Below are 26,119 nucleotides of genomic sequence, written 5' to 3' on the forward strand. Positions count from 1 at the left end.
CTGAGGAATTCTGGGAGTCGAAGTCCACGAGACATGAAGGGACCATAGTTTCCCCCATGCTGGCTCAGGAATTCTGGGAGTCGAAGTCCACGAGTCATGAAGGGACCATAGTTTCCCCCATGCTGGCTCAGGAATTCTGGGAGTCGAAGTCCGCGAGTCATGAAGGGACCATAGTTTCCCCCATGCTGGCTCAGGAATTCTGGGAGTCGAAGTCCGCGAGTCATGAAGGGACCATAGTTTCCCCCATGCTGGCTCAGGAATTCTGGGAGTCGAAGTCCACGAGTCATGAAGGGACCATAGTTTCCCCCATGCTGGCTCAGGAATTCTGGGAGTCGAAGTCCACGAGTCATGAAGGGACCATAGTTTCCCCCATGCTGGCTTAGGAATTCTGGGAGTTGAACTCCACGCGTCATAAAAGAGCCAAGGTTGCCTAGCCCTGCCCTAGACCATTTCAGACAAACGGCTGTCTAATCTCTTCTTAAAAGTCTCCAGTGATGGAGCGCCCACAAATTCTGGTGGCAAGTTGTTCCACTGGTTAACTGTCCTCACTCCCAGAAAATTCCTCCTTAGTTCCAAGTTGCTTCTCTCCTTGCTTAGTTTCCATCCGTTGCTTCTTGTCCTGCCTCCAGGGGCTTTGGAGAATAGGTGAGACCCCCTCCTCTTCCTTGTGGCAGCCCCTCAATTATTACAAGGCTGCTAACATGGAACTCCTAGTCCTTCTGCTCATTAAACCAGACGTGCCTAATTCCTGCAACCGGCCTTCGTATGTTTTGGCCTCCAGCCCCTGATCATCTTTCTTGCTCTCCTCTGCACTCTTTCAACCTAGAACTAAGGAGAAATTTCCTGACAGTAAGAAAAAATAACCATCTTGTCACCTGTGGGTGCTCCATCCGTGGAGATTTCCAAGAAGAGATTAGACAACTACTGGACTGAGATGGCATAGGTCTCCTGCCTTGGACTAGATCAGGGGTCACCAACCTTTTGGCATTGGTGGCCCGGTGGGAGAGGGAGGGCCAGGCGCCTTACGCGCACATGCACAAATGTGGATGTGGCCACATGTGCGTGCATACAGGCCACGAGCACGCGCACCAGGCAAACGGGGCTACAAGCATGCGGCGACGGTGGCACCTATGTGAGGCTTGGGGGCGCCGCCGCTGCTAGGCCCAAAGCGATGCTACCACCAGTGCGAGGCTCGTGCTGCAGCCCGCGACGAAGCCACCCCGGCGTGAGTTTTGCGCCGCTGCTCTGATGCAAGGTTCACGCCACTGCCTCAGTGCGAGGATCGCGCCACAGCCCGCAGCGATCCCGCCCCAGAGCGAGGCTCGTGCCTACACGAGGATCATGCTGTGGTCCACCAGCCACTTACGGCGCTGCCACAGCCCACATAAGGTTCGTGGCAATGCTGCCGCCTGCGTATGACGCACTGCCGACCACCTGCCGCTCGCAGTGTTGCTACCCCCCACGCAAGGTTCGTGGCAACACCGCCACCTGCGCGATACTAGCAGCACTGCCACCACCCACACAACACTCATGGCAACGGTGGCACGAGGGGCTCATGTGCACATGTGCGTGCCCTGCCCAGCTACTCACGTGGTCCGGTGGCCAAGAGGACAGAGTCCAGTAGTGGGCTGCGGCCCCTAGGTTGGGGACCTCTGGACTAGATGACCTCTGAAGTCCTCCCAGCCCTAGGATTCTATGTACATATTTGAGACCTGGGTCAGCGTTTATGGCCTGTCGTTTCCGATTCTCTCCCTGTCTTCCCTGGTCCGTACGGACCTTCCCTTTTTATGCACGCCGAACCTGGTTAGGCCGAGGGCTTCCAGAGAAGAAGAGCAGCCAGGAAACCAACGGTTCTCCTTTGTGCCGTTCGAAGGAAGCCACGGGAGGGGTGCCCACTGTTTCTGCTCTGCAGGGCCCTTTCCAGGGAAAAAGGAACCACTTCCCACACCTATTTTTCTCAGCTCAAATGGTGCACAATGCCGGTAGTCCTCAACCTACGACCACCATTGGGCCCAACATTTATGTTGCTGAGCGAGACATTTGTTAAGGGAGTTTTGCCCCATTTTATGACCTTTCTTGCCCCCGTTGGTAAGTGAATCACTGCAGTTATTAAGTTACTTTTTTTTTAAACAGTGCTTTTCAACCCGTCGTACGTGTACCCCCTGCCAGGTGCCAACGTATCCCCAGTGGTATGCCTACCGCTGGTTGAAAAGCTCTGCTCTAGGCCAGGGGTGGGCAACCTGGGCTCTTTTATGACTGGTGGACTTCAACTCCCAGAATTCCTTAGCCAGCCACGCTGAGGGGAAAGAGATTTCCAAGCTGAGCCATGCTGGCTCAGGAATTCTGGGAGTTGAAGTCGACGAGTCATGAAGAGGCCACGGTTGCCTACCCCTGGCCTAGGCTGCTTTATGACTGGTGGACTTCAACTCCCAGAATTCCTGAGCCAGCCATGCTGAGGAGAAAGGGAGAGGTTTCCAAGCTGAGCCATGCTGGCTCAGGAATTCTGGGAGTTGAAGTCCACGAGTCATGAAGGGGCCACAGTTCCCCCATGCTGGCTCAGGAATTCTGGGAGTTGAAGTCCACGAGTCATGAAGGGGCCACAGTTCCCCCATGCTGGCTCAGGAATTCTGGGACTCGAAGTCCACCAGTCATGAAGGGGCCACAGTTCCCCCATGCTGGGTCAGGAATTCTGGGAGTTGAAGTCCACCAGTCATGAAGGGGCCATAGTTCCCCCATGCTGGCTCAGGAATTCTGGGAGTTGAAGTCCACGAGTCATGAAGGGGCCAAAGTTCCCCCATGCTGGCTTAGGAATTCTGGGAGTTGAAGTCCACGAGTCATGAAGGGGCCAAAGTTCCCCCATGCTGGCTGAGGAATTCTGGGAGTTGAACTCCACGAGTCATAAAAGAGCCAAGGTTGCCTAGCCCTGCTCTAGGCCATTCCAGACAAATGTACACATTAAGGAAGACAGAAGCCTTAACACTGAAGTTCACGGAAAACCCCCACTATGTACATTTTGATTCTCACCACCCACTGGAGCACAAAAATGGGAGTTGCCAGAATCCTACGCCTCCGAGCACAAGGTCTGCCTACCAGCAAAGATGGGAAAGAAAAAGAAATAAAACACATGTAGGAAGCCCTCAAAATGTGTGGCTATCCAGTGTCGGCTTTCATCAAAACAAACCCCAAAGACCCAGCTGGAGCTCCTCCATAAGAGGCCAAGTAGAAAACGATAAACGGAGCGACGGAGTCGTTCCGTGCGTTGCAGGAATATCGGCAAAGCTCCGGAGGACCTTCAGCCAACACAAGATACGTGCAGGCTTCAAACCCAGGAACGCACTAAGGCAGAAGCTTCTCCACCCCAAGGACGAAACCCCCAGACCCAAACTGAGCAAGCGTGGCGTACGCAGTACAAGGCAGGACTAAAGGCCCTTCTGGGCACCCGGGGTTCTGCCTTCCACGACCGGCCCCTTTTTTCCTCGCAAGGGTTGGCCATCTTCTGCTTCACCCTGTCATTGCAACATTATTATTATTATTATTATTATTATTATAATTATTATTATTATTATTATTATTATTATTATTATTATTATTATTATTATTATTATTATTATTATTATTATTATTTTCCTTCCAGAGAACAAGAAACTTGCTTCTGCAAATACTTCTGGCCGAGAAAAAAGTGGGCTGGCAAAGCTGGTTGCTATGATGGTTTGGGGTGGATCTAAGGTCAGACGAAGGAGGGTTAGGGAGAGGGAAGAACTGGTTAACAGGCCTAGACTAGACGGCAAGTAGCCGCGTCTTTTACTGCAGGGGTCCTCAAACCTGGGCCCCTTTTAAGACTTGTGGACTTCAACTCCCAGAATTCCTCAGCCAGCAAAGCTGGGAGTTGAAGTCCACAAGTCTTAAAGGGGCCCAGGTTTGAAGACCCCTGTTTTACTGGAAGACGGTCACGGAAGGTTTGGGAAAATAGTGGCAGAGACGTTGACTGGAGATTCCTCCTAGGTTATTGCCCTGCAGGCGATCCTCGACTTATGACCACAACCGAGCCTGACATTTCCGTCGCTAAGCAAGGCAGTTGTTCAGTGAGTCACACCTCGTTTGGCGACCTTTCTTGCCACAGTTGCTCAGTGAATCACTGCGGTTAAGTTAGTGTCACCGTTGTTAAGTGAATCGGCCTTCCCCGTGGACTTGGCTCGTCAGAAGGAAGGTTGCGAGAGGGGAGGATGCGACACCGGGACGCTGCATTGGTCGTAAACGTGAGTCGGTTGCCGAGCATCCGTATTTTAACCACGGGGATGGCTGCCGCGATCCGCTGAACAACTGCGGCAAGAAAGTTCGGAAAATGGGACAAAACTCTCTTGCCTCTCTTAGCGAAAAAAATTCTGGGGCCGTTGAGGGCCACCTGCGCTGTGCCTAACACACTATTTTACACCATCCCCAAAATAACCCAGATGCCCCCTTCCTTTCTTCTCGCCTTCCGACAGCCAGCAAAGGCAATTAAAACCGGGCTCTTGTTGCTGGGAGACGTGTGGAAGTGTCTCTCCTTGCACACGTACAACACACACACACACACACACACACACACTCGTGCAGACAGGTGTCGGCTTACCTTGGCATGGCTCTCTGTGAGGCCGCCCGGGGAGGCAGCGTGGGTGGGCGCAGGGGGACGGGCGGTGCCGCCGGGAGGGAGGGCCTGCTCTCCAGCTGGTGGCGTTTGACGGGCAGGGGGGGCAGGCCCCCCTCCTCCAGAAAGCGGGGGCTGAGTCTCTCGCAAGCCGGCTGCGGAGAAGGGCAAGCTGGATCCGAGAAAACCTCCGCAGGGAATTCTGGGAAAGAAGCGGAGAACTTGACCGGAGGCTGGAAACTTGTCCTCGGAGGGATTGGGGGAGGGATAAGGGGCAGCCCGACGGGGGCTTCTGACCCCCGTTCGGGGGGCGACTCCTTGCCCCTCGGTCCCGCCAAGTCACGCCTGGCCTCTGGCCCCGGCAGAGGGGCAGCTGTCCGGAAGATGTGGCGTTTCTTGGGCACGGGCCTCCGCGGTGGCAGCTGGGGACGTCCGGAGCTGGACGGCGACTCCGCGAAGAACTTGCTCAACCCGGAGAGGATCCGTTTGCGATGGCCGGGCAGCAGGACGCCGAGGCGGGTGAGGCTCTCGTCGGTCAGGTGCTGGCAGTCCTGGAGGCATCTCAGCTGGTTCTGCTCAAAGGTCTCGATGTACTGGTCCAGGCGGAGTTTTTGGAGCCACTCAGCCAGGGCGAGCGAAGGCCCGTCTGCCATGGCTCTCGGGAGGGGGGGGGCGTTCAAAGGCTTCCTGGCGAGCGGGTCAGTTCATGCCTCTCTGGCCTTCCGCTTCTCAGGATCCGTGAGGACAGCAACACCTGTGGGAGGAAGGAAGGACAGTCGACCCGTCATGGAAAGCCATGGCAAATCTAGACAGCACACTCAAAAGCAGAGACATCACCCTGCCAACAAACGTGCGTATAGTCAAGGCTATGGTCTTCCCAGTTGCAATGTATGGCAGTGAAAGTTGGGCCATAAGAAAGGCTGAGCGCCAAAGAATTGAGGCCTTTGAACTCTGGTGCTGGAGAAGACTCCTGCGAGTCCCTTGGCCTGCAAGGCGATCAAACCGGTCAGTCCTAGAGGAGATCCACCCTGACTGCTCTTTAGAAGGCCAGATCCTGAAGCTAAAACTCAAATACTTTGGCCACCTAATGAGAAGGAAGGACTCACTGGAGAAGAGGCTCATGCTGGGAAAGGCTGAGGGCAAGAGAAGAAGGGGACGACAGAGAAGGAGGTGGCTGGATGGAGTCACTGAAGCAGGAGGCGTGAGCTTAAATGGACTCCAGAAGATGGTGGAGGACAGGAAGGCCTGGAGGAACGTTGTCCATGGGGTCGCGATGGGTCGGACACGACTTCACAACTAACAACAACAAAGTCTTAAAGGGGCCACGTTTGAGGACCCCTGCTCTACAAGACCATATTCTACTGACGGCTGTGGATTGCCCAATCCAGCAATTTCCTTTCCCCCATAACGTCTTGATCACGGGACTCAGTTTAACGTTAGAGGACCACCTGAACCTCAGCACTGAAGTCAATGGGTTTGGTTTCATTTGAGAGGGGGCCGCCACCACGAAGGCCCTACTCTCTCAACCTTAGGGTTGAGCTGAATTTGTTCTCCTTGAGCAACGGGATCCGCTGTGCTCAATAGGGCCAACGGGGGTGGGGGGTCTCACCAGTCTTCGGTTCCCCCATTATCCATGTAGCTGTGGGTGCTGAAGCTAATTATTTATTTTTGGAAAAGGTATACAGCCGCCTACTCACTCCCGCCGACTCTAGGCAGCTTACAGAAAATAAAAACACGACGTATTATTCCGTTTTCAATTCATCGGGGGGGGGAGAAAAAAAGGGGGATGGAAGGTTAGGAGGAAGAAACGGTGACGATGAGGCTGTTAATATTATTATTATTATTATTATTATTATTATTATTAATAATAATAATAATAATAATAATAATAATAATAATAATAATAATAATAATTTTATTTATATACCGCCCTTTACCCGAAGGACTCAGGGCGGTGAACAGGGCAAATGTATAAAATACAAAAAATACAAAAGTTAAAAGGGATTAAACATAATGCCCAGGGTAAAAAACCATCAATACAAATATTCCAAGGGGGTCCCATTTTTAGACCAGCCCAAGGGTCAGAGAGCGATTGTGACTTGAGTGGGGGGGGGATCAGTCTGGAATCTTTCCTCAAAATCTGAACTCTAACATTCTTTCGAACCCAGTCCCCAGAATGCCAAAAATGTCGAAATGCAGGAGGCCGAACCGGTCTTTCTACAAGTCGAAAGAAAAGGCTGAGTCCGTCCAGCAGACGAAGGCGGAGGAGCAGCGGCTTTGAGCAAGGACCCAGCCTGGGACGGATCTCCTGGTTGCCCCCGCACCCTTTCCTGCCCCCCTGCGTTGACGCCCCACCAAAGGGACACGTCTGACGGGGAAATGGAAGACCCCTAGGACGCACGGCCGCTTTTCACACTAACGACCCACGCAGCCTCCCCACAATCAAAATTCCGACCCTTGGCAGCTGACTCATACTTACGACGGCCGCAGCGTCCCTGCAGGTCACGGGATCCCCTTTGGGCGACCGTCCGATGAGCGAAGCCAGATTCGCTTCACAGCCGTGTGACTAATTGAACAACTGCAGCGATTCCAACAAGCAACTGGGGCGAGGGAGGTCGTAGAGCGAGGCAACGCTCACTTAACAACCGTCTCGCTTAGCGACAGAAATGGGAGGCTCAAATGGGGTCATAAGTGGAGGATTACCAAATAGGAAAAAAAACATTGACACAGGGGTCTCCAAAGTTGGCAACGTGGCTGGCTGGGGCATTCTGGGAGTTGAAGTCCACCAGGCTTAAAGTTGCCAACTTTGGAGATTCCCTGAACATATAAAACAGTGTATTAAAACATTAAAATGTTAAGAGTTCAGATTTTGAGTACTGATTCCAGACTGATTCCCCCCCTCAAGTCACAATCTCTCTCCGACTTTCGGGCTGGTCTAAAAATGGGGGAAAAAACCCCTTGGAATATAAACACCCTGATAATCAACGTTCACACGTTTCTTCCTCCTAACCTTTAATCCCCCCCTTTTTTTCCTGGTGAGTCTCAAAGCCCAACCCAGCAGCCCCCTGCCCCATTTCGGGCTTTTGCAAGAGACTTTGCTGAGGTTTTTCTCCCAAAGTCATTTCCTGTGGCTATAAAAAGCAAGCAACATCCCCCCCCATTGCTCCTTCTCCCACCCAGTCACACTTCTCTGAGTCACCAACGCTTGTTTGCACGCTTGTACACACCCCAACACAATCCCAACACTTGGTGGGCTAGTAGCCCCCACCTCTCCGCCGCAAGGGAGCCCACGTTGCTAAGCGAGACCTTTGAGTGAGTTCTGCTCCATTTTACGACCTTGCTTGCCACCGTTCTTAAGTGAATCATGCAGTCGTTAAGTTAGGAACACGGTTGTTAAGGGAATCCGGCTTCCCCCATTGGCTTGGTTTGTCAGAAGGTCGCAAAAGGGGATCGCGTGACCCCGGGACGCTGCGACCGTCATAAATATGAGTCGGTTGCCAAGCGTCTGAATTTGGAACCTGCAAAACTTCCTGACAGTTAGAACAACTAACCAGTGGAACCACCTGCCTCCAGAAGCAGTGAATGCTCCAACACTGGAAGTTTTTAAGAAGAGACTGGCCAGCCATTTGTCTGAAATAGTATAGGGTTTCCTGCCTGAGCAGGGGGTTGGACTAGATGACCTCCAAGGTCCCTTCCAACTTTATTATTATTACTATTATTATAAATTATTATTATTATTATAAATTATACTATTATTATTATTATAAATAAATAAATAAATAAATTATTACTATTACTCAGTGCTTTTTTTGTAAAAGAAAAAGGTGCCAGAACTCACACATGTCATACAACCCTCCTTGCCTACCCTACAAGGTTCCATCCAAAAAAGGTGCTGGAACTCCGTTCTGAGCGTTCTATGACAAAAAAAGCCCTATTTCTACTACTATTACTACTACTACTACTATTATTATTAAATCATAAGTCGCTTTTTTAAATGCTGTTGTAATTTCAAACAGTCCCTAAATGAACTGGGTTTGTTTTGTTTTGGGTTGGGGTTTTTTTTAAAAAATTTTTTAGGAAACGCTGAAATACAAACCCCTAAATCAGGGGTCTTCAAACTTGGCCCTTTTATGACTTGTGGACTTCAACTCCCAGAATTCCTCAGCCAGCTGGCTGAGGAATTCTGGGAGTTGAAGTCCACAAGTCACAAAAGGGCCAAGTTTGAAGACCCCTGCCCTAAATGAACCATGTTGTAACTCGAGGATTATCCTGCAAAAATACCAGGGACTCTTCCGAATGGAGTCCTCTTCAAGCAGGGGATCTGTTGCCTTCCCTCGCTTGCAGGAGTGCCAATGCCCATCATCCCCAGCAGCACGGGTTGACGTCCAACCGATCGAAAGAGGCAATATCAAGGGGAGGCTGGTAAGTTGTTCTTTTTTTTAATTTTAAATTTTTTCTTGTCTTGCAAAGCTGACTTTCGGCTCTGAAACTCTTGATTATTCGCCAAGCAACTTTCTGTGGGTTTTTTTTCTGTCTGCAAAGAGGAACTAGCTGGAAATAGCAGCGGGGTGAATTGCTAAAATGGGAAGGAGGGTTGAGAAGGAAGTCGGCGTATTTTTACACAGAAAAGTAGAAAACTGACGGCAGGGAAAAACCAACAACAACAACCCCCAAAATCCGCCGAGTCTGCGAGTTCTTTCGATTGGTTGGCTGACTTTCGTTTTCTTTTTCAATTTATTCATTGGCTATTTTTCGCGATTTGTTTGTTTTATCGTTTTTTATTCGATTTTATATTTTCTATTTACAGCTCGTCCTCGAATTACGAGCTCAACGGAGCGCAAGATTACCGTTGCTAAGTGAGACGGCGTTTAAGTGAGTTTTTCCCTGTTTTACAACCTGCCTTGCCACGGTTGTTAAGTGAATCACAGCCGTTCTGAAGTTAGTAACACGGTTGTTAAGTCAATCTGGCTCCCCCCAGTGACTTGACTCGCAAAAGGGCATCGCGTGAGCCCCGGATGCTGCAACCGTCATAAGTACGAGTCAGTTGCCAAGCGTCTGAATTTGGATCACGTCACCACCGAGATGTTGCAACCGTCGTAAGTACGAGTCAGTTGCCAAGCATTTGAATTTGGATCACATCACCACGGAGACGCTGCAACGGCCATTTGAAAAATGATCCTAAGTCCCTTTTTTTGGTGCCGTCGTAACTTTGAACGGTCACTAAACGAATGGTTGTAAGTCAAGAATTACCTGTATTTAATTTTTTAAACATTAAAAAAAGCATGTCATCCCGGTGAGGATTTTGTCCCTGAAAAACCTCTTTTTGGCCCGTTTCACTTTGAAGCGACGTTTTGCCAAGATTTCTCCGGAATTCAGCTTCAGAGTGGGCTGCATATATAGGCAGTCCTCCATTTACGGCCATTCATTTAGCGACCGCTCAGAGTTACGCCTGCGCTGAAAAAAGAGACTTATAATTATCGTTCACACTTACAACCATGGCAGTATTGTAAGCGTGAAAGATGTTTATGTCTCTTTTTTCAGCACGGGTGTGACCGATCACGTGACCAGCGGGGTTTTTCCCCCCAGCCCAGATCACGTGATCAAAATTCAGGTGCTTGGCAACTGCCGTGTACTCATGCCGGTTGCAGAGTCCTGGGGTCACGTGATCTCCATTTGCCACCTTCACGACCGGCTTTCAACAAGCAACGAGTTAATGGGGGAAACTTCCTGACAGTTAGAACAATTAACCAGTGGAACTACCTGCCTCCAGAAGCTGTAAATGCTCTAACACTGGAAGTTTTAAAGAAGAGACTGGAGAGCCATTTGTCTGAAATGGTCATGGGTTTCCTGCCTGAGCAGCGGGGTTGGACTAGATGACCTCCAGAGTCCCTTCCATCATCACCATCATCATCATCAAGCCAGCCACTTGAACCACCATGTGAGCCATTTAACAACGGCACAAAAATGGTTGCAAAATTGGACGCCATCCCTTGAACAAGTCTTTTGCTTAATTGTGGACTTTCTGGTCGAGTCTTCGGAGAAAGGCGGGATATAAATGGAATTAAAATAAATAAAAATAATAAATAAAACTGTGGTTGTTGATTGAGAATTGCTGCTCAAGTTCAGCCAGCTTTAGGCAATTAAAAGTGGGGGTGGGGGGAAGTTGTTGGATGCGACAACACGAGACAAGAAATTACAGACGGGAACTCATGAAAAAGAGGCACCATCTAGAAATAAGGAAGAATTTCCTGACAGCGGGAACCAGGGGAACCACTTGCCACCAGAAGTTGTGGGTGCTCCAACACTGGAGGTTTTTAAGAAGAGCCTGGACGGCCATTTGTCTCAGATGGTCTAGGGCAGGGGTAGGCACCCTTGGCTCTTTTAGGACTCGTGGACTTCAACTCCCAGAATTCCTGAGCCAGCCACGCTGAGGGGAAAGGGAGAGGTTTCCAAGCTGAGCCATGGGTGACTCAGGAATTCTGGGAGTTGAAGTCCACAAGTCATGAAGGGGGCCAAAGTTCCCCCACGCTGGCTCAGGAATTCTGGGAGTTGAAGTCCACGAGTCATAAAAGAGCCAAGGCTGCCTACTCCTGGCCTAGGCCTAGGCCGCTTTATGACTCGTGGACTTCAACTCCCAGAATTCCTGAGCCAGCCTGGCTCAGCTTGGAAACCTCTCCCTTTCCCCTCAGCATGGCTGGCTCAGGAATTCTGGGAGTTGAAGTCCACGAGTCACAAAAGAGCCAAGGTTGCCTACCCCTAGTCTAGGGTTTCCTGCCTGAGCAGGGGGGGGTTGGACTAGATGACCTCCAAGGTCCCTTCCAGTTCTATTGTGATAGATTGAGATGGGTGGCAAATAAATTTCACAATAAATATGCACAGTAAAAGAGGGAACCGGGTGCTCGAGAAGCGAAAAGACTTCCGTTCCCAGCCTTCTGCCACCCACCCCAAAATTCCCAAGGGGCTCAAACAAAATTACACAGCCAAATTTCGGTTATTTTAGCCCTGAAACACAGGGCTAATTTACGGAGTTTTTTTGAGGGGGGGAAGAGATTCAGAGACAGCTGCTTCCCCTTTCCATCACCAGCCTTGAAAAACCGCCATAAAGACAGTCCTCAAGTTACAACAGCCCATTTAGTGACCATGCAAAGCTACAACAGCACTGAAAAAAGTGACTTATCACCGTTTTTCACACTTACGACCGCTGCAGCATCCACAGGGTCACATGATCAAAATTCAGACGCTCTGCAGCTGACTCACATTTACGACGGTCGCAGTATCCAGGGTGTGTGTGTCACATGATCCCCTTTTGTGACCTTCTGAGAAGCGAAGTCAGTGGGGGAAAGCCGGATTCGCTTAGCAACCGTGCAGCTAACTGATCCACTGCAGTGATTCACTTAACAACCGTGTAATTAACAACTCCCGCGATTCGCTTAACAAGGTCGTAAACTAGAGCAAAACTCGCTTAACCACTGTCTCACTTAGCCACAGAAATTTAAGGCTCCACTTTGGTCGTAAGTGGAGGACTGCCTGCGTTATTAATTCCCCGGTGTCAAAGCTTCATTTTGCAGTGAACAAAAGGGGCAAAAAGGAGTTTTTGGGGGGACAAAATCCCCACCGGAGCAAGGCGGGGTTGCAAACCAGGATCTTTCGGGCACCCCCGGGAGCCACGCCGGGATCCCCCCAGGGGTCAAAATTAGAAAGAAAAACAGCACCGTCTGACCCAGTAAAAAACCTGCTTTTTCCTCCAGATATTTTTGCTGAATGCAGGATAAAAATACCCTGACTGAACTTATTTTAGTTTCCGGGAATATTTGCATTTCGATATGTCATCCCAGCACGGGATCACCAGCTCTTTCCCAACCCCGAAGCCTCCTTCGCTCTCCCTCTCTCCCTCTCTCTCTCTCTCTCTCTCTCTCTCTCTCTCTCTCTCTCTCTCTCTCTCACACACACACACACACACACGTCCCAGTCTACAAATTCAGCCTCTGCTGGTTTCTCCACGGCTGCAGCACTGAAGGGCATTGACTGCTACGTCTTGTGGCTTTCGGTTCCCTAATTCCGTAGCAGAACGGAACTTAAGGAGGCCCCTTTTTTTCCTCAGCCAGAGATAGTCCTCGCTTTACGACCACGACTGAGGCCAAGATTTCCATCGCTAAGCAAGACAGCTCTTTGGGGTCTTGCTCAAGCTGTCGGCTTTGCCCCACTTTACGACGTTCCTCGCCCCGGTTGTTAAGTGAATCGCTGCAGTTAGCAACACGGTTGTTAAATGAATCTGGTTTCTCCCCCCCCCCCCATTGACTTTGCTTGTCAGAAGGTCGCAAAAGGGGGATCGCGTGACCCCACTGGACATCGCCACCGTCATAAATATGAAACAGTTGCCAAGCATCTGAATCTTGATCACGTGACCCAAGGGTTGGTGCAACAGTTGTAAGTGAAACATGGTCCTAAGTCCCATTTTTTTTCCCCAGTGCCGTTGTAACTTCAAACGGTCACTAAACAAATGGTTGTAAATTGAGGACTACCTGTGTTCTGTTATTCTGCTTGGATTTTCTTGGTGGAGCAGTGGGCAAAGGCCTCCTTAAGTAACACCAGCTGCCTGCAATTAGTGCAGGTTCGAGTCCCACCAGGCTCAAGGTTGACTCAGCCTTCCATCCTTCCCAGGTAGGTAAAATGAGGACCCAGATTGTTGGGGGCAATTAAGCTGACTTTGTAATAATGCCGCTTGGGGTGTGTGTGTGAAAGCCCTAATAAGCAGGCATATACATAGAATGAAGGCTGCTGCTAAGCTTGTAAGCCGCCCTGAGTCTTCGGAGAAGGGCGGGATATAAATGGAATTAAAATAAAAAATAAATAAATAAAAATAGAGCTGGAAGGGACCATGGAGGTCTTCTAGTCCAGCCCCCTGCTGTAGCAGGAGAACCTATGCCATCTCGGACAAGGGGCTGTCCAGTCTCTTCTTGAAAACCTCCAGCGATGGAGCAGCCACCATTTCTGGAGGCAAGGAGTTCCACTGGTTAATTGTCCTCACTTTCAAGAAGTTTCTCCTTAGTTCCAGGCTGCTTCTCTCTTTGGTCAGTTTCTATTTTCTGAAAAGCTCTGCCAAGCGTAATAGCTGAAATGGACATGAATAAACCTTCCCCCCACACACACACACCTTTTTTCCCATTTAAATTGAGGCACAAATCCAGTAGTTGACACCTCTGGCTGCCTTGGCAGAGCCCCAGCACCCCGCCCCCCAGCCTTGGCAGGAAGGACACGCCGGCCATCAGCTGGCCTGTGACCTTTGCCCTCACCACTGTCCCCACCAACCCCGTGGCCCTGAGGCACCTCCGCGTGACTCACACCGACAAGGCGTCCTTGTTGGATGCTCCTCCACTGACTGCCACAGTTTGCCAAAGCCACAACAGTCTGGCTAAAGTGGTGGAAGTGTCATGTTTGCAAAGCCGCTGGTCATGTGGCCCGGAGTTGACTGGGCACCTTGCAGAGTCAGAGAAGGGACGGTCACGCGAACATCCGGTCTCAAATGCAAGCGGAGTACCGAGGCCCTGGGTGTGACTCATGCACAAAGCACAATCCCCCACAGGGTGTCGGGCCAGGAGGGCGAAAGAGTCAGGATGGTGGCTTCAAGTCACACACACACACATACACACACACACACACAAAGACACGTCCCTTGCAGGTCTACTTGGCGCAGATCTTGCTAGGCCCCAAACACGGGACAAATCTTATTGCCTGTTTCAGCCTAACCCAAGGCCACCCACAGGCTGTAGTCACAACAGTGACAGCTCGTATTTGTGTAAAAAAATTTTTAGATTGCTAACAAAGAATTAAAGGGAGACTGATATGGCCATTTCAAACTCATTTGTTCTCATCAGTCAGCCATACACACACACACACACACACACACACACACACACACACACACACACCTTTACCGCTGCAATGCATGTTTCAGAAACCTTGTTTCAATCAAAGAGGTTTGAAAGGTGGGGTCCTTGGGGGTCTTTGAGCTGGGTGGTTTTCTTGCAGATGTTTCACGGCCCAACTAGGTAACATTATCAGTGCAAGGAGGGAGGAGGAAGAGGAAGGAAGGAAGGAAGGAAGGAAGGAAGGAAGGAAGGAAGGAAGGAAGGAAGGAAGGAAGGAAGGAAGGAAGGAAGGAAGGACTGTGGGGTCCTTGCTGCTCTCTGAGCTGGGTTGTTTTCTTGCAGACGTTTCACGGCCCAACTAGGGAACATCATGAGTGCTAGGAAGAGGAGGGGGTTTGCAGAGAGAAAGTGCCCCCTCCTCTCTGTCATTGAGATGTTTCTTAGTTTGGGTAATGAAACATCTGCCAGATAAAGAAACCTTGTTTGCGCAGATTAACCAGGGTTGCTCCTTCTTCACAAAAACCCAGTCAATCAAAGGCGATGTCCCTACAGCCATTCACACAAAGACACAATGCCTCATTTCCACAAACCTGTCATTACACAAACGTGGTAAATCACACCGGCATTTCGCCCTGTGTACGATCAACGGAGGTCTTGTAGGCGTAAAACATCACAGGCCGACGTAACAGACAGAAACTTTTTAAGGTCTATGTCCAGGTAGGCTTTGACTTATGACCACTTGCTTAACTTCGATTCAGAGTTACAACAGACTAGAAATGTTACTTGCAACCAGTCCTCAAAGTTACAACCACTGCCCCCCCCCATGGTCACATGATCGCATTTTGGGCGCTTACACAGCAGCTCACACTTATGACCCCCGTTGCATCGTCCAGCTGCCGCACAATCGCGTTTTGCAATGTTTTCGTCCTTTCCTGGTGAAAAACACCATTGGATAAGCTGCATTCAGACTCTCAACCCAGTGATTTGCTTCACAACCACACAATTCCTTTAACAACCATGGTGACTCGCTTAACAGCTGTTGTAAAAAAAAAGTCATAAAATCAAGCCCTGCCACTGGATGAGTTGAGGACTCTGCTGGCTGGTGAATTCTGGGCGTTGAAGTCCACCCGGCTGAGGTTGGGAAACCCGATTCTAGGAAACGGAAGGTGATGCAATTCGCTGCCACACAACTTCACAGGCAAGGATGGAACAAAATATCATCAGTGTTGTTAAAAAAAAATACTATAATGCACACGATTATGCCTCAGTTTTTAGACCTCCCCCAAATGTTTTAGCAAGGAGCATTCAGCAATGCTTTTCCACAAAAAAAAAACGAAGAAGCTTAAAAATTCTGCAAGGAAGGGAATTTTGGTAGACACAGAGGGTGATGCCCGGCCAGAGGAAATACCAACACACACACACACACACACACACACACACAGAGACACACACACACACAGACACACACACAGAGAGAGAGTCCCATGCAGCTGCCATAAATACTAGAGGAAGCTTGTTCTCCAGGCCACTTGCATGCCAAGGGCACAGGGTATGTGTGTGTGTCTGTGTGTGTGTGTGTGTGTGTGTGTCTGTGTGTGAGTGAATTTTGGACTTCCTTCCCTCGGCCTTGAATGGAGAGTTGTGTTGCCCCCTGCCCACCTCCCCGCCACTCATTTCCTGGGCACCCAAGCCTTGCAAAACTCAGCCCTGCCCAAGATGGGCTAATAATCTTTGAAAGGGAAGAAGCAGCCAGGATGTCAAAGGAGCCAAAAGGCAAAAGAGAAGAACAGGCAGCAAATCCACAAGTCAGGTTGCAAAGAGGAAAGGGATCGTAGAATCCTTGGGCTGGAAGGGACCTTGGAGGTCATCTAGTCCAACTCCCTGCCCAAGGCAGGAGATCTTATACCATCCTGGACAAAGGGTGGTCCAGTCTATTTTTGAAAAGCTCCAGAGATGGGTGGGTGGGTGGGTGGATGGATGGATGGATGGATGGATGGATGGATGGATGGATGGATGGACAGATAGACAGACAGATGGATGGATGTGGCATTCAGAGATCAGTCAACGCAGTCCTTGGCAAGGCTAATTGGAATGAGCTCAGAGACATGTGAATAACAAGATACTGAGGCAGGCAGTTTGCTGCACATGTCCCTTCATATTCTTGACCTCCATCTCTACAGATGGATGGACAGATGGATGGATGGATGGATGGATGGAAGGATGGACAGAAAAACAGATAGATGGACGGATGGATGGATGGACGGATAGACAGATAGACGGACAGAAAGAAAGAATAAGATAAAATATTGAGTGGGGGTGATTTGGACAAATACCTCCAAGGTCCCTTCCAATTCTGTTATTCTCTGTTAGCTATTATTTTATCTATCTATCTATCTATCTATCTATCTATCTATCTATCATCTATCTATCTATCTATCTATCTATCTATCTATCTTTCTATCTATTTATCTTTCTATCTATCTTTCTATCTATCTATCTATTTATCTTTCTATCTATCTATCTTTCTATCTATCTATCTATCTATTTATCTTTCTATCTATCTATCTTTCTATCTATCTATCTATCTATCTATCTATCTATCTATCTATCTATCATCTATCTATATATCTATCATCTATCTATTTATCTTTCTATCTATCTTTCTATCTATCTATCTATCTATCTATCTATCTATCTATCTTTCTATCTATCTATCATCTATCTATCTACCTATCTATCTTTCTATCTATTTATCTTTCTATCTATCTATCTATCTATCTATCTATCTATCTATCTATCTTTCTATCTATCTATCATCTATCTATCTACCTATCTATCTTTCTATCTATTTATCTTTCTATCTATCTATCTATCTATCTATCTATCTATCTATCATCTATCTATCTATTTATCTTTCTATCTATCTTTCTATCTATCTATCTATCTATTTATCTATCTATCTATCTATCTATCTATCTATCTATCTATCTATCTCTGTCTATCATATGTATGTATTACATAGAATCATAAGGCTGCGAGGGACCTTGGGAGGTCATCTACTCAAGCCCCTGCCCAAAGCAAGAGACCTGTTATACCATCCTGGACAAATGTCCCAAGGAGACATTTTCTGACAATGAAAACAATTAATCATTGGAACGGCTTGCCACTTGGAACTTGGGGATGCTCCAACACTGCAGGTTTTCAAAAACAAACTGGGCAACCCACTTGACTGGGACGATACAACTTCTCCTGCCCAGAGCAGGGGGTTGGACTAGAAGACCTCCAAGGTCCCTTCCAGTCTTAGGATTCTACGTTCTGTGTTCTGTGTTGCAATTGTCCACCCTGCTGGGGATTAAAACGCAAAACGGCAGAGTTAAATCAGATTAAGCCAAGGGCTGGGAGGAAGTGCGTTGCTTCTAATATGGCCTGCTTTTGTGTTGCTCCTTCCTTTCCTAACTAGCGAAAACCTCTTAACGAGATTTCATGTTGGGCTGGTGTGCCAGGCAGCCAGTTAAAGGGAGCTGATTAAGCTTAATGTGTTTATTTATAAGTAGATCAGCCAGGCTCTCCTTTCTTGCATCCAGTTTCTGGATGGCTATAATTTAATTTGCCAGATGCCTGCCCCGTGTGAGCCAAACGTCCCTTATCACGGAGAATCTGATGTCACCTCCCAGATGTGCAAACTCCTGCCAAGCACCTGGAGTTCACTTAGCGAAATCATCATCATCATCATCATCTGGCCACTGAAACTGCGCGATTATGGATGAAACGCGTAACAGTGACACCCATTGTCATCAGGGCTCTGGGAACCATGTCCAAAAACTTTGCAAAATACATCAAGAAATTGCAGCTTCCTGCAATAACTCCAGCAAAGCTACAAAAAACTGGGCTACTCGGAACATCTTACATTTTAAGGAGATACCTGGTTGATAGCTAGGATGCTGGCAGCAACCCTTGTCAACTATTAGTGCCAGTCAGTTTGAGTGTTCAGTTGACTGAGGTTCACATTTAATAAAAGTTCATGTTCATGTTGAATAAAAGTTTTATAATAATAACAACAACAGATCTCCATTTGGAACACAACACGCCAGATATCGCAGTCGTAGATAACCGAAGCGTACAGCTGATTGATATCGCTGTACCAGGAGATGCCAGAGTCGAAGAAAAAGTACTGGAAAAAATTACGAAATACCGCAACCTGGCCATCGAAACTGCGCGATTATGGATCAAACGTGTAACGGTGACACCCATTGTCATCGGGGCACTGGGATCTACGTCCAAAACCTTTGCAAAATACATCAAGAAATTGCAGCTCCCTGCAATAACTCCAGCAAAGCTACAAAAAACTGCGCTACTCGGAACATCTTACATTTTAAGGAGATACCTGGTTGATAGCTAGGATGCTGGCAGCAGCCCGTGTCAACTATTAGTGCCAGTCAATTTGAGTGTTCAGCTGACTGAGGTTCATGTTTAATGAATAAAAGATAACAACAACAATAACAATAAAAGTTGGAAGGGACCTTGGAGGTCATCTTGCCCAACCACTGCTCAGGCAGGAAACCCTAGACCATTTAGACAAATGGCTGTCCAGTCTCTTCTTAAAAACTTCCAGTGTTAGAGCACCCACAACTTCTGAAGGTAGGTTGTTCACTTAACAACCTTGGCAAATCCATCCGATAAACTTGCATGATTCATTTCTCTCGCCATGTACCTGCGTACATCTGAACAAGACTGTTTTACTTCTATATGTCATACAATATAGGTGAGTATGTGGGAATACGCAATTTTGGGGGGGTCATATTTATGGAGGTGGTGAGCTACATGCAATGTATGCCGATTAGCATACATTTAAAGTGACAATAAAGTTATTCTATTTAAAATCTATTTTAAAAGGTTCTAAAATTGGACGTGACTCAAGGAACAACCACCAGGCTTGGAAATAACAGCCCCAATTGTGTTTCTAAGTCCAGGACTGCCTGTAACAGACTTTTAAGCTCTGGGAACTTCAACTCCCAGAATTCCCTGGCACTGCCAGGATGGAAAATGGAGTCCTATAACAGGGGTAGACAGCCTGGGCTCTTTTATGACTCGTGGACTTCAACTCCAGAATTCCTGAGCCAGCCATGCTGAGAGCAAAGGGAGAGGTTTCCATACTGAGCCATACTGGCTCAGGAATTCTGGGAGTTGAAGTCCACGAGTCATGAAGGGACCATAGTTCCCCCACGCTGGCTCAGGAATTCTGGGAGTTGAAGTCCACCAGTCATGGATGGGCCATAGATTCCCCCATTCTGGCTCAGGAATTCTGGAAGTTGAAGTCCACGAGTCATGAAGGGGCCATAGTTCCCCCATGCTAGCTCAGGAATTCTGGGATTTGAAGTCCACCAGTCATGAAGGGGCCACAGTTCCCCCATGCTGGCTCGGGAATTCTGGGAGTTGAAGTCCACGAGTCATGAAGGGGCAAAAGTTTCCCTCATGCTGGCTCAGGAATTCTGGGAGTTGAAGTCCACGAGTCATGAAGGGACCATAGTTCCCCCATGCTGGCTCAGGAATTCTGGGAGTTGAGGTCCACAACTTTTAAAGTGGGAAAGCTTGGAGATGGCTGTTCTAGGGGTTTGCTGCCTAATGCAAACCAGGGGGAGGTGGGCTTCATTCCCCCACCCCCAAGAAACAAAAGCCAGTCCTTTTGGGGTCCTTGCCAACCTTTTTCAGGGAAGGGAACCCCTCAACCCTCCTCAAAGGAAACAGGAGCAGTTTCCTAAGCAGAGGCCTTCTGCCTTTTACCGGCTGCCCCACAGGCAGACATTCAACAGGGCTAAAGTCTCCTCTCTGGGCATTTCAGTTCGTCAACCGTGTCACCATTTAGCAGAAGCAGCCCTACAAAATAGCAACAGATGTTTTGCATAGCTTCACTTCCTGATGTATAAATTACACACATGCACACTCATTCAAAACCGGGCAGAACTGCCCCACTGAATCAGCGTGATCGGTCGTGGTTTGTTCAATAAGCCATGATTAAACCGTAGCTTGGTGGATATGCGAAATCAGATTAGGAATCCTAGTTTGGCCGGGGATTTCGCAGGAAAATTTGCCTCTTATCTTCCTCTTCCTCACTGAGTGGGTTGTGAAGATCTATGACAGGGGTCTTCAAACTTGGCAAGTTTAAGACTTGTGGACTTCAACTCCAGCGTGCCTGGCTGGAGAATTCTGGGAGTTGAAGTCCACCCATCTTAAAGCTGCCACAGTTGACAAACATTGAATCAGAAGTTCCCTCCCCAATTGATGACCACAATCCATCCTTCAAGATAAAACTGGAGCATGACGTCTGCCACGGAGACCGACCAAATGCCCGTGACTTCCCAGGATGTGATTCACACACCTGTTACAGGAGGCACAATCGGGTGACGCTGAAACACCATCGAAAGAAGAGACCTCTTGCACAGAGGCCAAAAATGAAGGGGAGGGGGGCTTCCCAGCATGCCGTCACTTCTGCATCCTCTAAAAATGTTTGAAATCAGCAAAGTTGCAGAGCCTCACCCTGGGATTGGCACACAAGAGGGTTGCCCACGAGAAGAATCCTGCGAGCAATTTTCTGGGCTGGAAATCCTCAGTGCAAAAAGCGCCCATTTTTCAGGAAACTGCCTTCCCTGTACCGTCCGTGCTCTTGATTTTAACCTTTTTCTTTCTTTCTTTAATATGCTTTTCAAATTACGCTTTTATCCCTAATGCAAGCTGCCCAGAGTGACTTGAGACGTCGAGGGGGGGGGGCTATCCAAAAGCTGTAGTGAATTCCTGGAAGCCTGGCGTTCAGACACATCGGCCATCAACAGGCACATAGAGACAAACAACATTTGCACACCATTCAAAAGAGACAATCCAACAGCTATGGAGGAAACAAAAAGCATCTTTTGTCCAGCAGTCGACACCCAAATAGGCAGATGTGAGCAGCAAGATTTTTCTAGACCGAGAATCAAGGCATAAGCCAAAATCCCAATCAAGGAACTATCAATTCAGACAATCAAACAATAAACAACAGTCTAACCCAGGAAGCACCAAGGCCTCTTCCATCAACACTGACTGGGCTGGGTGTGTGTGTGTGTGTGAGAAGGCAATGTATACAATAAGCAGAAGGCAAACCCCACTCACTTATTGCACTGCTGATGTTTCATGTTGGGTTATAAAACATCTGCAAGGAAACCAACAAGCTCAGAGAGCACCAAGGACCCCACAGTCGTCGTCATCGTCCTCCTCCTCCTCCTCCTCCTCCTCCTCCTCCTCCTCCCAGCAAACCCCGCTCCCTTCTAGCACTGATGATGTTACTTAGTTGGGTCACGCAACGTCTGCAAGAAAACAACCCAGCTCAGGGAGCACCGAGGACCCCACAGTTCTTGCCCTCTTTCTCCTCCTCCTCCTCTTCCTCTCCATGAACCCCCCTCCCTTCCAGCACTGATGATGTTCCCTAGTTAGGTCACAAAACATCTGCAAGAAAAGCACCCAGCTCAGAGAGCACCAACAATAAATAGCTCCCTCTAAACTGTTTGCATCAGCCTCTCCAAAACTGGTGGTGGCATTTCAGTTCCAGAATTCATGAGCCTGCTAAGATGGGCTCTTTGTATCTGCAAGTAGCCAAAGGACACTTTTTACAGAGTGGGGAGGAGGGGAAACTGAGGTTCAGAAGGGGAGGGGCCTAGTCATCCCATCAAGGAAAAAATACACAAATAATCTAAGATACCAATAGAAGGGAATATCTGTAGCTCAAGGATGAATTGTAGGGTCCTTAGTGGTCTCTGAGCCTGGTGGTTTTCCTGCAGACGTTTCATGACCCAGATAGGCAACCTCATCAGTGCTAGAAGGAAGGAAGGAAGGAAGGAAGGAAGGAAGGAAGGAAGGAAGGAAGGAAGGAAGGAAGGAAGGAAGGAAGGAAGGAAGGAAAGTGGGGTCCCTGGTGCTCTCTGAGCTGGGTGACTTTCTTGCAGACGTTTCATGACCCAACTAGGGAACATCAGCAGTGCTAGAAGGGAGGGGGGGTTTGCTGGGAGGAGGAGGAGGAGGAGGAGGAGGAGGAGGAGGAGGAGGAGGAGGAGGAGGAGGAGGAGGAGGAGGAGGAGGAGGAGGAGAACAATGGGGTCCTGCGTGCTTTCTGAGCTTGGTGGTTTTCTTGTGACATTTCAGTCAGAGGATTCTCCCAAATTCCTTGTGTCTTCTGGACACATCAGCCTTCTCCTAACAGCCTAAGCCAGCATCTAATTCCTTTTTCCTACCAACAGCAACCTTCTCCGCCTAAAGTTTTGCTCTCAGATTGAAACATCACTCAGAAAAAGGCAGGAAATGGATCAGTCAGGACTAGTAACTTTCTTTTTCTTTCCCCTTTATTTCTCAAAGGGGGAAACAAACCAGACACTTTCTGCTAAACTGTTTGCACGGTGTAAAGGTTAGTCGTCTCCCCCCTCCCTCACGGAAAGAATTTGCAAACTGACCTCGGGCCAGTTTTACAAGCCTTGAAGACACGAGCGAGCGGCTTTCTTGCACAAAGCAGAATTAGTGTCCGAGGGAAGTGAAAGGTGCTAACAGAGGCTGTGTGGCCAGGCAAGAAATCTTAAGCAAAACAAATCCTCTCCATAATTGGACCGGAGGAGAAAAATTCACAAGGGTGCAGGAAATCAAACTCCAAAATCATCGAGAGGAGGAGATTGCGAGCCAAACCAAAAGCTCCTGAGACACAGTGGATCCGAGAGAAGAGGGTCTCTGTAGCTCAGGGCTGACTTGTGGGGTGCTGGGTGATCCCTCAGCTGGGTGGTTTCCTTGCAGAAGTTTCGTGACCCAACTAGTGCTAGAAGGGAGGGAGGTGAACAGAGCAAGCCCCACTTCTTTCTGATGATGTAACCTAGTCAGGTAATGAAACGTCTGCAAGAAAACAACCAAGATCAGAGAGCACCAAGAACTGCACAGTCCTCCTCCTCCTCCTCCTCCTCCTCCTCCTCCTCCTCCTCCTCCTCCTCCTCCCCTTCTCCTTCACTCTGCAAACCTTCCTCCCTTCTAGCACTGATGAGGTTCCCTAGTTGGGCCATGAAACATCTGCAAGAAAACAACCAAGCTCAGAGAGCACCAGGGACCCCCACAGTCTTTCTTTCCTTCCTTCCTTCCTTCCTTCCTTCCTTCCTTCCTTCCTTCCTTCCTTCCTTCCTTCCTTCCTTCCTTTCAGCACTGATGATGTTCCCTAGTTGGATCATGAAACGTCTGCAAGAAAACAACCAAGCTCAGAGAACATTAAGGACCCCACAGTCTTTCCTTCCTTCCTTCCTTCCTTCCTTCCTTCCTTCCTTCCTTCCTTCCTTCCTTCCTTCCTTCCTTCCTTCCTCCCTCCCTTCTCCTTCCCCTTCTTCTTCTCCTCCTCCTCCCTTCTAGCACTGATGACGTTCCCTAGCTGGGTCACGAAACATCTGCAAGAAAACAACCAAGCTCAGAGAGCACCCAGGACCTTATAGTCTTTCTTTCTTTCTTTCTTTCTTTCTTTCTTTCTTTCTTTCTTTCTTTCTTTTCTTTCTTTTTCTTTCTTTCTTTTTCTTTCTTTCTTTCTTTCCTTCCTCCCTCCCTCCCTCCCTCCCTCTTCCTCCTCCTCCCTTCTAGCACTGATGATGTTCCCTAGTTGGATCATGAAACGTCTGCAAGGAAACCACCCAGCTCAGAGAACTCCCAGGACCCCACTGTCTTTCCTTCTTCTTCCTCCTCCTCTTCCTCCTCCCTCCTAGCACTGATGACGTTCCCTAGTTGGGCCATGAAACGTCTGCAAAAATCCCACCCAGCTCAGAGAGCACCGGGGACTCAAAGTAGAACTATCCATCATGCAACCCCGAATCTAATTCACACATTGCCATTCAGCTAAACCTCACAAAATCCTACCATAAGCCTTTTCCACCATTAAAAATCCTCTATTAAACCTGATCAGAAGTTGTGAAGTCCCAGAACGCTGCTTAGGACATTGGGCCAAACCCCCCCACACACACACACACACACTGCTTTTTTCCAGCTTTTTTTTTAAAAAAAAACTCACTTTCAATCCTGTCAAGCTCTTGATTAAGGGATTAGTTGCATCTGAATTAGGCGGGCCAAATACCCCTCTCCTTCAACCCATGGGGGGGGGACCCCAAATACACTACAGTATTTCTCAACCTTAGCAAGGTCCCCTACTAAATCTGTTTCATACCGAGAGACAAGAGAGAGAGAGAGAGAGAGAGAGAGAGAAAGGGGGGTGGGAAGTCAGGCCACCCACCTCTCCATTTGTCCTGTGCAAGTCGCCGGTCCTCAAGACTTGGGCTACGCGTCCTGCTTTCTCAAGAGTCGGCTCCGGAGACCTCTGAGTGCTAAAACCACAGAGAAGGAAGTAAAAGCCGGAGAAAACACCCAGAGATCCGTTGCAAAGTAGCTGGTGCTTTTGTAGAGAGAAGGTCAAAGGCGTCGCAATCGCCACTCACAGCCCCTCAAGCCCATTGGCGGAATCCGCTGCCGGAATAAAAGGCTGGCCAAGAATTAGAGAGATTAATCCCCCTTTTTCTTTCTCAGAACGTTATTAAAACTGCTTCCTTCCTTGTGCTCATTTATCCCGGCTCCCTCTCAACGGGACTCCGTCGCAGAAAAGACGGGTAGTCCTTGACTTATAACAATTCGTTGAGCGACCGTTCAAAGTTACAAGTGACTTAACGACCGTTTTTCACACTTCACGACCGCCGCAGCATCCCCCGTGGGTCACGTGATCAAAACTGAGACACTCAGCAACTGACTCGTGCTTATGACGGTCGCAGCGTCCCGGTGTGTGTGTGTGTGTGTGTCACGTGATCCCGTTTTGCGACCTTCTGACAAGCAACATCAATGGGGAAAGATGGATTCACTTAACGACCGGGTTACTCGCTTAACAACTTCAGTCATTCGTTTAACAAAGGTGGCAAGATATGTCGTAAAAATGGGACAAAACTCACTTAAGAAACATCTCGCTTAGCGACAGAAATTTTTGGCTCAATCGTGGTCCTAAGTCGAGAATTAACTATATAATGAAAATAAAAGATTTTATTAAAAAGGAACGCGTGCAGGGTGAATAGAAGTGGGGGGGGGGGAAATAAAGCATTGACTTCCGACTCTTTCCAGCATGATGAAGGACTAATTAACAATTACAGCGTTTTTTTTCCTGCTCCTCGGGCCTTTTGGGCCGCCTAGGCGTTCCCGGACTGGCCCCGGTTGTCGGGGTGGACGCCGGTGAATCTGCTCGGGCGGCGGCGATTTCGGGCGATGACGAAGGCGGCAATGATGGTGATGGCGGCAATGGCGGCAATGGCGTGGGCGGTGTCCCCGGCGCTGGTTGCGGTGGTGTCTGGGCCGCGCCTGGCGCCGACGGCGGCCTGCGCTCGGCAGCAGCGGCGGCAATACGTGTTCGGCGGCGACGGCGAAGATGGTATGTTCTGGCCGTTTTTAGCGGCCCAACAGCTGATGAGACATTTCTGGGGCCTGCTTTTGGACTGCTTACGGCTACACCAGCGTTTCTTGGTCCGTGTGCCCGTTTGCCGGCGACTGACTTCGAGCTTTCTCGGCTTTTGGCCCTCTCGCCAGCGGTGGGATTTCCATGTTGCCCTATTTCGCC

The 26,119-nt window shown here is 48.8% G+C and overlaps 1 protein-coding gene across 2 annotated transcripts in view; it reads right to left on the reverse strand.

The window, feature by feature from the left end:
* Positions 1–26,119, reverse strand: part of LOC310640073 (uncharacterized protein) — a 60,441-nt gene that overhangs the window by 17,407 nt on the left and 16,915 nt on the right. Inside the window, exons 1-2 of one of the 2 annotated variants that reach the window (XM_083362173.1) lie at positions 7,104–7,167; positions 4,610–5,378 (exon numbers count right to left, since the gene is read on the reverse strand). In XM_083362173.1, coding sequence (XP_083218299.1) covers positions 4,610–5,277 — 668 coding nt within the window. In that variant the 5' untranslated portion in view covers positions 5,278–5,378; positions 7,104–7,167. Of the gene's footprint in view, positions 1–4,609; positions 5,379–7,103; positions 7,168–26,119 lie in introns of those variants that run through there. The other variant, XM_083362174.1, reaches the window with a different exon arrangement.

Source organism: Vipera ursinii (assembly GCF_947247035.1).
Source record: "Vipera ursinii genome assembly, chromosome: 4".
Classification (NCBI taxonomy): domain Eukaryota; kingdom Metazoa; phylum Chordata; class Lepidosauria; order Squamata; family Viperidae; genus Vipera; species Vipera ursinii.